Source organism: Culex pipiens, chromosome 2 (genome assembly GCF_016801865.2).
Source record: "Culex pipiens pallens isolate TS chromosome 2, TS_CPP_V2, whole genome shotgun sequence".
NCBI classification, from domain to species: domain Eukaryota; kingdom Metazoa; phylum Arthropoda; class Insecta; order Diptera; family Culicidae; genus Culex; species Culex pipiens.
In genome coordinates, this window is record NC_068938.1 from 3834997 (window position 1) to 3850361 (window position 15365).

Here is a 15365-nt window from a genome sequence, read left to right on the forward strand (position 1 = left end):
TGTAAAGTGCTTCAAACTTGTTCACTTGTTGGGATTTTTTTGAATATTCCAAAATAAGTTGAATTCGTTTTTACTTAATATTTTTACCGTTACTTTATTTTTAGCATTAGCATTAGCATTTGGAGGACGCCCCACCACCGGAAGGCTCCACAACGCTTATCCCTCTGTTTGGTCTGGTTGTGTTAGACCCTCATCCGGAACAATAATCCAACACGGGAGATACCATGTCTTCATCTTTTGATGAGTGTGTAATACAGCCCAGGGCATAAGGGGGTCCAGGCCGGGTCCAAGCTATCCTCAGGGATATGAAGGATCGTTAGTAAACACCTATCTAAAGTGCGCAAGGACCCCTACGTCACCTTAGTGGTATAGATGTTTGTAGGGAGGTTTTGGACTCAATGTTAGTAAGAGAGGTAGAACCCTAGGATACACCTCGAAAGGCGTTGCGGGTTGGTTGTAACAGTATTCCTAATTCCAGTCTATGCTCACCAAGTCGCCATGGCCTAGTGGTTAGCATTTTTGCTTACCAATCCAAAGGACGGGGGTTCGAACCCCGCCTTCGGCGACTTTGATTTTTCGTTTATATTCAGCATTTCAAGTATTTCTATGTCCTTAACTTTCTCGATGGGAGCAGATGGGAATCGAACCCAGAACCATTCGCTTACAAAGCAAACACTGTAACCATTCAGCCACAGCTGCTCCCATTTTTACCGTTACTTTATTTTGTCTAGATTTTATTTAATATTTTTAAATGCAGATTTTTTTTCATAGAAATACGTTACACATTTGTTCGAAAATTTAATCTGCTGTGATTTGGCAGATCTTGTAACGTGAGCAGGATAAACTTTTCGCTTTCTAACCTACAACAGCTGTGAATCTGTTTGACTCATTTTGTGTTATCAGCATCAATACTGAACATTGAACTTTCTAATACAAACCATCTAAAAAAAAAGTACAGTCATCCCTCATATTCGGAACAGTTTGCAGATCTGCCAATGTTCAACAAATCGATAATTGAACATAATGATTTGCTTTTTCTTCATGTGAAAGCTTTTCTTGCGATCTTTCGATTGATGTATAGACCGGCTGTACATTTTTACGTTTTATATCAAGTTTTTAAAGAAAAACATTGACCCTTGAAATCCACAAATTCGAAACACTTTTTTATCACGATGTAAACAAACTTTTTTTCTTTCCAGGAGTACATGTTTTTTTACAAAAAAAAATGACTTTACACTCTGAAACCAACAAAACTCAAGCTTAGTGATGCTTTAAACATGGTCTGATAACTTTTCTTATGAAAATATCAATTAAATTTAGGTATTCCACAATTGTGGGAGGCACAATAACATTCCACAATTATGGAACAGACGATTTGGAGGCAGTGTTTTGCTGCTATGGATAAAATAGTCTTGAAATGAGATTTTTTGTTTTAATAGTATTAATTTTACTAGAGAAATAGCAAAAGAATGTCCAAATAAAGGTCCTTAAAATAACAGGGATAACAGAAAAGTTGCATTTTGCATCCTATTGACAAATAACCACAAAAATGTTCCGAATTTGTGGGTGTTCTGAATATGTGGGATGGCTGTACTTTTTTCAGGATGAAAATCAACTTTTCAAAACTTGTTTGCTGCAAATTAATAAAAAATTTCAAGATTTTTGTCAATGAATAAGGCCAATGCAAATTTGATTTCAAGTTTTTAATCCCTCCCCTTTAAAAATCTTCCTACAAAATCTGGTGGCAAAAATAAAACTATGGACTTATACATTTGAAAAAAAAGTTCATAAAAGTTTCACCAGCCTTATTTTTTTCTTCATAACATTGTTGTTATTCTTATTATTTATTGAGGACAATTTTGTGAATGATTCATATAGTTCGATTATTATAAATTATGAATTAAAATTAAAACAACGGTTGAACCTCATATTTTAATTATTTTTATTTGATTTTAGATTTTTTGAATTTAAAATAAAAATTTAAAAGAATTCTACAAACAGTTTATTTTCGGTCCATCAGGTTTTGTTCATGGACATAAAACAGATTGAAATCACATTTTCATTGATTTTTCTGTATTTTTATGTTATTTAAGAAACATCGGTGAGACTTGTTTGTGAATTGTTGAAAAAAGTGTTGATTTTTTACCGTTAATTTTTAACAGTATTCTTGTAATTTTTGATGAACAAATTTATTAAAGTAAATATGTTCTTAATCATAGAATTTTCAAAAAAAAAAGATTTTCTCCCTTTAAAATAATTTTAATTCATAAAATAACTGTTAATTTTGTTAACCCTGAACCAGAAGGAAAATAAGTTTAAAAATTCAAATGTTATTGTGCACAATTATATTTTTGCCTTGAAAAAATAAATTGTTGCTGATTTGTTTCTATTATGTTACAAAAATTACAAAATACTAAATTAATAAATAAATAAAATGTTTTCTGTAAGACACTTTCAAAATGTAGCTTTATTGAATTCCACTTTTTATTTGATAAATTTCAGGTCATACCAATCAGACTTCTAAGGTATTCAATTCAAAAGGTTTGAAAATTGTTGAAATTCTTATCACCTTTTTGGGTTAATGTTAATAGAATGTATACATTAAAAAAAGTCTTATAATTATCAATATTTTCAAAAGTAATTTGTCTATTTTCAAACTTTGATTGAGAATCATGGAAAAAATCAAAAAGTGCCTCGATTTTGTATGCAGACGAATATTTTAACGGCTCATTGAACACAATTTTATTTTTAATTAATTTTTGGGTGTTTTTGGCTACCTCTGACTCTGACCTCTGACTCTTACTTTGACGACCTTTTCAAAAGTAATGCTGGATAAGTTTTTGTCAGATGACTAACAAATCTCCTGATTTTTTTCAATTCACATAGACAAAACATTAAAAATGTGATAATTTTAAAATTTGAACTCTGTTATCATTAGGCCGTTGCAAATATTTTTCAAAGTTTATGTCGCCCTCCCCCTTCAAAATTGGTCTGAAAAATCAGGGGGAAAAATTAAAAATTAAAAAAAAAAACAAAATTTCCATGAAAATAGAAGTCTAATCAACTGAAAACAATCTAGAATGCATTTTTCTGCATTGATAATCATATTTAGTATGTTTGGGCTTGTTTAAAAATGTTTAGAATTTTTATTAAATTTCAATGTACAGCACTGCAAAAATTTTATTTTTCGCAAAAAATTTAATTTTCTTCAATACTTAGATATTTTGGAAACTAATGATTGCAAAACAACTGGACAGGTGTATAATGCATTTTAAAACACTATTTTCATTAAAATGTTGTTTTTTGCCCCCCCCCCCCCCTTCCCTTCAAAAAATATTTGCAACGACCCTAATACAGATTAACAAAAATTTACTCATATTTATTTTTTTATTTTTTGAAGAGCATGGCTGATTTTTTATTAAATAATTGATTTTGTATAGGGATATTAAAAAAACATCAGAGATACGGGGAATAGACAGAACGTATTTATGTAACACAACGTAATTCAGTGATTATTATGCCTTTTAAACCATGGATTGCAACAATGCCACTTTAATCCTGTTCGATGCTCGATTCGTTCGTCTCTTGTCTTGCGTTCATTTGCTATAATATCGTTAGCTAGTTTAGCACACTAGAAAAAACAAAACTGCTGGGAATCATCTAAAATTATTTAGAGCAAAAACAGCTAATTGATTGATTTATTAGAAAACGAAACTTTCAACTATTGAAGAAAGGAGTTGAAAAAAACTATATAAACAAAACCAAACCGGAAAGGATGGAATGAAGTTGAATGGTGAACTGAACTTTTTGATGGGAAAATATGAAGAAATTTGACTTTTGATCATAACGGGTGAATGATGTGGGTGTGATTGACATTCAAATGCAGCTTATATGTAACATTAACCAACAATAAAGTAAACGTTTGTAAAAGGTGAACACTACGGAACGTTTGGAGAAAGAGAGAGAGAAAGAAATATTTATATAAACTGGTTGATGAGCTTAAGATTAGACAGAGGAGAGAAAGAGACAGAGCGATAGAGCAAGAGAGCGAGAGAGTGAGTGGGCGTGAATAGAAACCTTGTCGGCGAGTCATTGTCTTTGGTGGAGGTTCCGCCACTTCCGCTGCCGCCGCCACCGCCGATCAAGCCACCGGATCCTTCCGCCATCAGACTTCGGCTGAACAGCAGCTTGGCCAGCGAGTCCAGCTTGGCGCTGACCAGCGGCGACCGCTCCGTATGTTCCGATTCCGAGTTTTGGTCGTGGTCCGAGCTGACCGAGCGGCCCCTGGGGGGGAAGGAAAAGAGAAAAAAAAAAGAATACGAATTAAAAAAGTACAATATTGATATTTTCTATGTAATGAATAAATTAGTTGCTAACTTTCAGACTAACAACTGAAATTTTATGACCCTGGTTAAGTTTTCCAAAGGACGCACTGAGCACCATGATCTTCGTAAGTATTTTGTATTTTTCTTTAAAACAAAATAAAATCGAAAGTTATCGGAAATGCATCGAATATCGAAACTGTATTGTAAAAATCGCCATATAGCCATTATAGTATTTGGAATCGGGGAGAAGTCAGCTAAAAACGTCACTCAATACAATTTTTATTGTATTTTTAAAACGCAAAGATTCTCCAAACAAAACACAAGATTTTAGTTGTTTCAACATAGATATCAAATAATTATCAAATAACTAGGACATTTTTGAAAATACTAAAAATGTCTACAAAATTACGAATTTTCGAAAAATACTGTAAATTTTTGTGTTTTATAAAATGGGTCATTTTCTGCCCACTTACACAGCACTTGCCCTAACCCCTCTTCAATTTCCGTGCAACTTTGCTCTAAGGAGTTATTTAGATCCCTGCTCACGAATCCGAGGTTTTAAGGTATTCCGTGACGGAGGGGTGGTACAACAACTTTTATTATTATTTTTTATTTTTTTCTAAGACATGTTTTTCAGTGATTTGTAGCTCGAACCCGTGAAGAGAAAAAAAATTGGTGTCAAGGGGACTTTGTGTAAAATTGGACGCCCGATTTGATGGCGTACTAAAAATTTTGATAAAACTTATTTTTCATCAAAAAGCTGTCTCAACCAAGTCTCAACTGTCAAAAATCGTGAAACATGTGATTTTATGGTAAATGTAATGTTCTTTTCGAATCTGTAATACAGTCATCCCACATATTCGGAACACCCACAAATTCGGAACACTTTTGTGGTAATTTGTCAATAGGATGCAAAATGCAACTTTTCTGCCAACCCTGCTATTTTTAAGGCCTTAATTTGGACATTTTCTTGCTATTTCACTAGTAAAAGTAGTACTTTTTAAACAAAAACTGCATTTCCAGAATATTTTATCCAGAGCAGCAAAACACTGCCTCCAAATTGCCTGTTCCATGATTGTGGGATGTTATTGTGTCTCCCACAATTGTGGAACACCTGAATTTTACTGATATTTTCACAAAAAAAGTTATCAGGCTATTCATGAAACATTATTAAGCATGAGTTTTATTGGTTTCGGAGTGCGAAGTCATTTTTTTTTGTAAAAATAGGTACTCCTAGAGAGAAAAACAGTTTGTTTACATCGTAAGAAAAAAGTGTTCCGAATTTGTGGATTTCAAGGGTCAATGTTTTTCTTTGAAAACTTTTTATAAAACGTAAAAATGTACAATCGGTCTATACATCAATCGAAAGATCGCAAGAAAAGCTTTCACATGGAGGTAAAAGCAAATCACTATGTTCAATTATCGATTTTCTATGATTTGTTGAACATTGGCCGATCTGTAAACTGTTCCGAATATAAGGGATGACTGTACCCCAAAATTTAGGACACGATTTTTTATTTTCTTGTTTTTTTTTAAACTTTTTTTAGTTACAAAAATTTTGATATATACACAACAGGAGCTTGAATTTATTTTTCTTGAGTTATCAGAATTTTACGATTTTTTTTGAGGGATTACAAACGTACATAGGGTCTATGCAAAATTTGCTAAAGTTTACAAAAAAAAATATTTGCAAAAGCACATGAATCAATTTTTAGGAGTAAAAACATCGAAAAACTTGTCTAATTGGTCAAAACTAACACTTTTCATAAAAGTGAAAAAGTATTATAATGTTTGGTTTTTAACAATATGGGTATCACAAGATCGTACATTTATCAATCATTTCTAAATTCATGATTTCGTTGTCGATTTTGATTCCTCAATAAATCTTCTAATAGAAATTTATGCAACAAGTTGCAAAAAGAGAATTTTTTCAGCACGAGTCGTACATTTATCCAACGAGGTTCACCGAGTTGGATAAATACGAAGAGTGCTGAAAAAATCAAGTTTTGCAACGAGTTCCATACAACATTTTTTGCAATTCCAAAAAACACACACTGAGTGAAATTTTATGTCAAATTTTCATTTTTTTTTGTCAATAAATCGTTTAAATCAAAAAAATGTTGAAAAATGTTACTTTTCAAAACAAGTGCTGAAAAGTTCAACTTTTCAGCACCCATTTGAGTGCTGAAAAGTAGAACTTTTCAGCATTTATTTTGAAATGTGTTGCTATTCGATTCTGTTATTTTTGGTACAGAAAAGTAGGCTATTTCGTCGTTCAAGAATGACAGGAAAAGTAAGTAGTTTCACGACGGAATTGCAAAAATTGATTTTCAGTCCTTACAAATAGTATGCTTTGAATTTTCGTAGTATAATTTGACACCTTCCGCTTTCGATGAACTCTTCAATATCGACAAAAAAATGAGTCCAAAATTTTAAAGTATTTTTGAAAATACTTAAAATATTCACAAAGGAACGCATTTTTGAAAAAGTACTGAAATTTTTAGTCTTCACAATATGGGTATGAAATTAACGGAAATTTTCCATTAACTTTATAGAAATGATTCTACTTTTCAAACTAAAATTTTTCGCTAAACTACATATTTTTGGAAAATACACAAAATTTTAGTTACTTTAAATGAGAGGAATCAAGAAGTACTAAAACAGAAATTTGAAGTTCTTTTTTTAATTTGTAGCTTTGTGAAAATTATGAGTATTTTAAAAAAAATATATTATTGCTTTCAAATTGAATGAAAAAATGATTCTATAACAATTCTCAAAATTCTCTATTCTCCAGAGTATTATTTCCCAAATTGATCCACTTCCCAGAATTGCACATTCCCCAGAAATATTTGTGATCTTGAAAAAAACAATGTTATGTTTCTCATTTCAACTTTTGTCAGCAGAAATTTCAAAGTTTTTTCTTTTTTTAAAGAAAAAAAAAAATTTTGGCAGCACTTATCATAAAAAGGCGAAATCTTAATTTTAATACTGAACACTTTTCGAAATAAAACGTATGTTAAGTGACAAATATACATTCTTGGGAATGAAATAGAAAAATGAAAAATGATTCCTGAAAAATTCCTGATCATTTGAGACTTATGTTGCTATAACTGAAATTTTAAGTAGTTTTTTCTAAAAAAACATGCTAAAGTTAAAAATTTTAGCATTTTGAAAAAAAAGTAATATTGCTTTCGTAACGTATGAAAAATTTCCGATCATTTGATACCCATATTGCAAAAATTCAAAGTTTTTTTTTCCAAAGTACGCAGCTTTGTAGAAGTTTAGAGTACTTGAAAACTGAATCAATTTTTTTTCTAAATTTTGTGAAATCAAATTTGTAAAAATAGCTTTACATAAATTTCGTTTTCACTTTTGATATTTTTTTGATAACGTGACTTTTATACCTATGACCAAGCTTGAACATGTCTGAAAATATTTTTATGGAAAAGATCAAAAAATTTCCTACCAATTTGCTTCAGGAATTTCCAAAGTCTCAATATAGATTTTTGAATATTTGAATTGCTTGTTTTGTAAGAATAGTAGGGTGTAATTTAAAGAAAACAACTAGTTCAAAATTGGTCTAAAAAGTTGTTTTCGCTTGAAAATCAGGTTTTAGACCAGTTTTGAGGAAGCGGTAGGAGCAAGTTAGCACCATATTCTCTTCGGAAAAGTTGTAGAGCACCTTTTACAGCATTCGAATGTGAGTTCGGTTTTAATGTAGCATAAAACGTGGATTTTTAAAATAGCAAAATCCAAAAAAAAATGGTTTATACATACAAATTTGTATGAAAAATTGAATCGCTCTGCGCAAAGTGAGGACTGACCCCTAACTACGGGGAATTGTTGGGGACTCCAAAGGAAGCTGGAAAATTGATTTTGTTATTACATTCTAATGGTCATAGAAAAGAAAATTTCAGTCAAATCAAGAATTACAAAAATTAAATTTCAATAAAAGATAATTTCTTGCGAGAATTGCTTAGATCAAAACGTAATGTCAAAATTTAGAAAATTTCATTAGCATAGAAATTCTGACTCTCTCGCTTAATAAGCTAGAGATGAACTCTTTTCATCTTCATTACAGCAGCACAGTGCCCATTCAAATCAAGATCAAACCCCTTTTTCTTCAACTTCAACCCCACAACGTCACTTCAAAGCCCACTCACCTGAACAACATCCTCTTGCTGGCTGCTGAGGGGGCCGGCAGCTCGGTGCGAGCATCGTTGAACTCCGCCGCGGATTGAGCGCGTCTCATTTTCCTCTTTTTGCGCCGGTAGCTGGACCTGTGCGGAAAAGTTGCGTGGGTGGTGGAGAAAAAAGTTCATTAATTTAATATTTTTTTTTCTCAGTGTGGAAATTCCAGCTGGTCAGCGGGTAGTGCGGAGTGAAAGTGTGGTTAGTAAATGACACGGAGGGAAACAAATAACGAGGATAACTAAATTACTCGGTGAATATAAAGCATTGCATTGCGTGTGGTGCCTGTAGCAGCAGCAGCAGCTGGATTTCACTGCTTTGACCATATATTTTTGCCTCATTTCCTGTTGCATTTAGCATTCTTCATTATTATTGTTGTTGTGAAGCCACCCAAGTATGGCAAAGGGTGCATGTTATGAATGCATTTCAGCGCACAAATATGGTGCAAAATTGTGCACTGTTTTTTTTTGTGTTTTGCGATGGTGCCACATGTGCAATGAAAAATGAATTAAAGTGAAATTTATGGGGTGGTTGTGTGTAAGCTTCCTTTTTTTTGCTCTCTTCTAGTGCTTCAGTCATTGCTCTTTCTTTCATGTTGTGCAACGTGCATTTTTTTTATTAATGGACGAGCTCGAATATAGTTCAATGCTTGCGCCAATAAGGGTCACGATGACGTGCAAAAAAAAAGGTTCAGAATTCTCTTTGAACTATTTCTGTATACCATTTTTTATTATTATTTTTAACTTTCAGCATATTGTTAAATTTGTCAGCAGCGCGAAAGCAAAAAAACTTGTTGCTGCGTGCCTCGCCAAACAGAGTGCCATTTCGAAGCTCAATTTTACATCAATTGTGATGTGTGCTTTTTTGCTTGCTTTTGTAGAGTTATTTTCATTTCGAGAGGTGGCACTCACCGACCACGCATGCAATGGATCGGGTGGAAATCGGCCAGTTCCATGCAACTGCATTCCCTGCGGAAAAACATGTTAGGATAGGGCTCAGCAAATGGCAGTTTGTTATTTGTCAAACGGGGGAGAAAATGTCGAAGCTCGAGGATTAGTGGGGGTGATGGATGGAACAGTTGGATGAAGAAGCCTGATGAGTTTTGTGGTAATCTGAGTGATTTACATGAGTTTTGCGATAACGAAACATTTGCAATTTTATTTGAGTCGTGTTTTTTTCGTTTTTGCAAGCGTTTTAAACATTTTTATTCGACATTTTGGTATAAAAATGAATAAAAATTTATTGATATGATCACGGTGATGACCAAATCTGCACCATATATATTTTGCTGGATAATTGTTGAAGGTTTTTGCAATTATTTTGCGGCTCTTGCCAAATTTTAAATTTGTGTATTGCTAAATTAGCTAATAATCCGCTGTGTGATAATATCTGCAGGTTAGCAAAAATAAGGTTTTTGACATGTTTCAAAAATAATGTGTTTAATTTTGAAATGAATCAGCATTTTGTTTAAAAAAATACTTAATTTGACCTTTTTAAGATATTTTGCAAAACTTTTTTTTTTACATTTTTAAATTCAAGCTTTTCTCAAAAGATAAGATAAAAAATATTCCGTTTGACTTGCAAATTAGAGCAATAGTTTATGCGATATCCGCATTTGACAATTGATGACACTCGAAAAACTTAGCTGTTTGCTTTTTACTGATTTAGGCAATTATTTTGTAGCTCCAGCCAATATTTGTTAGCTAATATCCAAAATGAAACTGGTGGTGTCTGTACATCAAGAAACAAATATGCAAAAATACTACGGTGTAATTTGAAAATAATTGATTATTTTATCTTAAACAGTGAAATAGTTATTTTTACTGTTGTTCGATTTGTTTTATTTTTTATTTAAATTTGAGCTTTTTATTATTTTTTTATATTTATGATATTTTAGTTTACCAGAAAAAATATTTTGTTCGTTTACTAAACTGCAACAGTAAAAAAAGTTCATATTCTAAAAAATCATTTGTAAGGGTAATTACGAATTTTTGTCTCCCGCCTTCAAAATTCCCTTGTGATTTCATAAAAAGGGCAAATAACCTTTCTTTTTATTTGAGTATAATTTGAATAACGTTTTTCATGAAAAAAAAAACATCACAGTTGCAAATGTTTTTTTTATTGATATTTACTATTCGAACTCAGGTTAACAACATCCAAGCACTATTTTTGAATATTTTGATAATTAATAATAGAAATCCATTTAAAAATTTTCACTTGTTTCTAATTTAAAGAAATCTAAAGAATTCACAACAAAAAATTTCAAAAAGCATTTCGATTCTGGTGCTGAGATTGTAAAATTTGGATTAGTTTATAAGTTAGAGTTATGATGTTTTGCTTATTTGTTTGTTCTTCTATCAAGATTTTGAGATTTCAAAAAAGGTTTTCGTCAAAAAATCTACATTACCTGATCAAAAACTTGCACTTTTTTTAAATGAGCTAAAATGCACAAAATTATCCTGAAATGGTTAACACAGTAAAAAAAATAACAGGGAAGGGGCACATTTTTTATGGCAGAAAAAAATGTAATTTTACCACCTTTCTGGAGTAATGTTACTTTTGACCAGTTCTCTACGGAATCGGTATTTTTTCTTTAATTTTAATTTTTGTATTTTTTAATCCGGCTGAAACTTGTTTGGTGCCTTCGGTATGCCCTAAGAAGCCATTTTGCATCATTAGTTCGTTCATATAATTTTCCATACAAATTTGACAGGTGTCCATGTCCAAAAAATGATATGTGATAATTCAAAAATCTGTATCTTGTGAAGGAATTTTTTGATCGATTTGGTGTTTTCCACAAAGTTGTAGGCATGGATATGGACTACACTGAAAAAAACGATACACGTTGTAAAAAAATGGCGATTTTTAATTTCACTTGTTGTCACTAAAACTTGATTTGCAAAAAACACTTTTTTTTATTTTTTATATTTTCTGAATTGTTTTAGAGGACATCAAATGCCAACTTTTCATTTTTTGAATCTGTACAGATTTTTTCAAAAATCGAAATACTGGTCGCAAATTTTCTGTGAAATTTTCCGATATTTTCAAAAACAATATTGAAAAAAAAAATCAAATCAAAACTAACATTTTAAAAAGGCGTAATATTGAAGGTTTGACTCTTTTGAAATGTTAATCTTGATTTTAAAGCTTTGAAAATATTGTTTTCGAAAAAATCGGAAAATTTCACGAATGTTTAAAATTTTAACACTGTAAATCGGACCATTAGTTGGTGAGATATCCACATTAGAAAATGGTGGGTTGTTTGGATGAGACTTGGAAAACATCAATTTTCTTGTTTTTAAACCATTGCATGGTCGAAGTTCAAAAAAGCAAAATATAGAGAATTTTCTCAGCTACTCAAAAATATTTTTATCAAAAGTGGGCAAACATGGGCACTTATTTTAAAGAAATGAATAACTGTGACTATTTAAAAAAAAAATACCTAAAAATTGCTATAACTTGGATGCACTTTATGAAACTTCACTACAGTACTTTTTGATTGCAAATTTGATTTTATATCGAAAAATGAAGTTGAAAAATTTTTGCGACCAATAATTCGATTTTTTTGTGAAAATCTTTATTGATTCAAAAATTTATATCTCGGTCAAAGATTATTTGCCCATTCTGGAAATTTCTGAAAAGTTGGTCCACTAAAACATATCAGAAAATTAAAAAAATTAAAATAGTGTTTTTTTTTCAAATCAATTTTCAGTGACAAAAAGTGAAATTAAAAATCACAATTTTTTACTGTGTTTCCAGTGTAGTCTGTATCCATACCTACAACTTTGTCAAAGACACCAAGCGATCAAAAAATTCCTTCAAAAGATAGAGACTTTTGAATTTTCATGCGTCATTTTTGTATGGACAGCTGCCAAATTTGTGTGGAAAATTATATGGACAAACTAATGATGCAAAATGGCTTCTTTGGGTATACCGAAGGCACCAAAAATGTTTCAGCCGGATTAAAAAAATACAAAAAATAAAATTGAAGAAAAAACCGTTTTCGTAGAGAATTGCTCAGGTGTAATATTACCAATATGATAATGTAAAATTACCCCAATTTAGACTGTAAAAGTGGCAAAACACTGGTGTAATGGTAAACAAACACATTTTTAGAGGTAAAATTACACATTTTTGTGACATTAAAGATGTACCCATTCGAGATGTAAAATCACCATGATTTCTTTTACTTTGTGGCTGATTACATGAAACAAGAAAAAAGCCAATTAAATTTGTACTAAATAGATTATTCAGCTATACTCCAGACAAAAATGATGGTTATATTACATTGAATAAATAGTGACTGATCTTGTATAAAAAAGTGTAACTTTACTTTAGGTACTGATGAAACAGTACCTGAGAAATTTTTCACTCATAATTTAGGGTAAATTACTCAAAAAGAAGCATAACTCAACCTTCAAAATTATCAACCTTCTGAAATTCAACTTTTTTCTGTGTGCATTAAACCTATCCGAATGTTTGAAGACAGATTCTGTTTAGTTTGGAAAGATCAATTTGGGCATTCTTTTATTGATTCCTAAAAAATGATTGAGTTAAGATTTTTTGGAAAATTTCTATTTAGAAATGAATAAATATCACAGTAAAAAAATCATGGTAATATTACATCTGGGAAGGGGTATATCTTTTATGTCAGAAAAATGTGTAATTTTACCTCTGAAAATATGTAATTTAAACAATTTTCTGATGTGATGTCACTTTTTTATTCTAAGATGTGGTCTCGTGGCGCAGGGGTAGCGGCTTCGGCTGCCGATCCCGATGATGCTATGAGACGCGGGTTCGATTCCCGCCTTATCCACTGAGCTTCTATCGGATGGTGAAGTAAAACGTCGGTCCCGGTTTCTCCTTCTCCTCTCCAGAAATCCCACGTTAGAGGAAGGCCATGCCCCGGGGGGCGTAGTGCCAATAGTTTCGTTTCGTGGTAAAATTACATCATAAAAGAGGTATTATTCAACATTCAAAAATTACAGCATCCAAATTTAAACAAATTTTTACTGTGTTGCTTATCAAAATGCAAAACAAAAGTTCAACGAAAACGTTCATTTGTTATCTGTCCCTTTAATTTTTATATGAAAATTCTATCCACATATAAATGATTTCACCTAACATAGTAGAGCAATGATCTGAGCAGAATTGAAGTTTAACATTTTTCAAAGAGATTTAAAATATGTACAGGAACACAGTCAGGAATATAAAACAGGATTCTCAAGACAAAAAAAAAAGAAGACAAACATCTGGACCAGTGAGGGACTCCAGCGATTCTTGCGACACAATATAGTGAATACACCTACCTCGAGGGCCGCTCCTGGCAGAACCGGTCGTGGCCGGTCGTCTCCATGACGCGGGCTTCCTTCTCCTCGGCGCCGTTGCGCTTGTTCATCGTCGAGTAGAGGTTGAACATTTTGAGTTTGGTTTTCACATTGGTCACTTCGCACACGCGGACGATGATCTTGCGGCCACTCTTGATGACCGTGTTGATTGTCTTGTACAGGGAGAAGGACTGCTGCGGGGGATGCTGATGGTGGCCACCAGTGACCGGAGGAGGAGGAGGAGGAGGTTCAACGACGATTCCGCGGGGATTTTGGAGTGTCGTCGGTGGGGGTGGTTTTCCGGCGGCAAGAAGCGGAGGAAGGGCCACAAATGCCTGGTGGTGGTATTGATGGAGTTGGTGGTGGCGGTGGAATCCGTTGGAACACGGAGGTGGTAGTTCGGGGATGACCCCAAGCGCAGGTCGGCGCTCAACAGCTGATGTGGGTGTCGCAGGAACTGGAGCACTGCCCGCAGTAGGTGCTGCAGCGGCTGGTGAAGGTGGCTCAAGCCGGGGTTGCTTTGGCCGTGGAACCGATGGCTGTTGTTGCTGCTGTTGCGGTTGTTCCGGATGAGACTGTTGCTGAGATGATTGATGATGTTTGTTCGTTGTATCCTGTGTTTGTGTGTGCGGTTGGAGAAATTGTGGGTTTTGGGCACAGACGGACGTTGGTTGATGCAACGTCATGATTGCTGTTGATCATGTTACGAACTTCCCTCCCACCTCGCTGAGTAGAGCAGAGCAGTGAGCAAGTCCGTCAGGACGACGAAACGTGGACTTCATATACAAAGTCTCGCTGACAGGAGGAGATGATTGAAATGTTGCGATTCGGTGGGCAGGGTGTAAGATATAGCTTTTAGCGGTTTATGAGCGGAACATTGTTTAATTGAACCGGGCTTATCGCTGCGATATTCACGGAAAAAAAAATCAATTCTCGAAATCGTGAATTAAATTCACGAATGCGAGAACCACGAATGAATAAATGCACATTTATGGTGAAAATGCACTATACTCTACTCATGAATAAATTCCTTCGTGGTTCTCACATTCGTGAACCTTATTCAGGATTACGAGAATTGATTTTTTTTTCTGTGTTTGCATATTAAAGTGAATGACTTGTGGGTAATATGTATTGTATGGTTTGATGGCTTGTTTTTTGCAATTACTCAGATTCGTATCAATGAAGCTCAATTCTGTTTGGAGGGTTGTGTTAGGGACATCCTGTCATTTTTACAGCTGTTTAAAGTTCAGGTACGTTTTTTTTGCCTAAAATGGCATCTTGAAAAATAAACCTTTCCCATTTTTTTTTTGTAATTGATCGAAAAGTAGCATGTAAATGCGATTCCCTCAAACAAGTTTCAAAAGAGGATGAATTGTTTTGACCCATTTGAGCTTCATTTTAATTTTATTTTGTTAAATTATTCCTCGTAAAAAGTTTCTTTGAAATACAAGAGTTGTATCGTTTTATGACCCATAATATCTCCAAATTAGTCTTAACTACTATGTAAAAACCTTCAAATGAT

At 33.1% G+C, this 15365-nt stretch overlaps 1 protein-coding gene across 8 annotated transcripts in view; it reads right to left on the reverse strand.

The window, feature by feature from the left end:
- The window catches only part of LOC120412454 (slowpoke-binding protein-like), a 141199-nt gene that overhangs the window by 57450 nt on the left and 68384 nt on the right, over window positions 1–15365 (reverse strand). For 6 of the 8 annotated variants that reach the window (XR_005604817.2, XR_005604816.2, XM_039572921.2 and 3 more), the window contains exons 2-5: window positions 13826–14457; window positions 9428–9484; window positions 8489–8605; window positions 4078–4284 (exon numbers count right to left, since the gene is read on the reverse strand). Coding sequence is in view for 6 of the 8 variants with exons in the window: in XM_039572921.2 (XP_039428855.1) it covers window positions 4078–4284; window positions 8489–8605; window positions 9428–9484; window positions 13826–14457 (1013 nt within the window). In the remaining 2 variants the exon portion in view is untranslated. The remainder of the gene's footprint in view (window positions 1–4077; window positions 4285–8488; window positions 8606–9427; window positions 9485–13825; window positions 14458–15365) is intronic. The other 2 variants (XM_039572922.2, XM_039572923.2) reach the window with 2 other exon arrangements.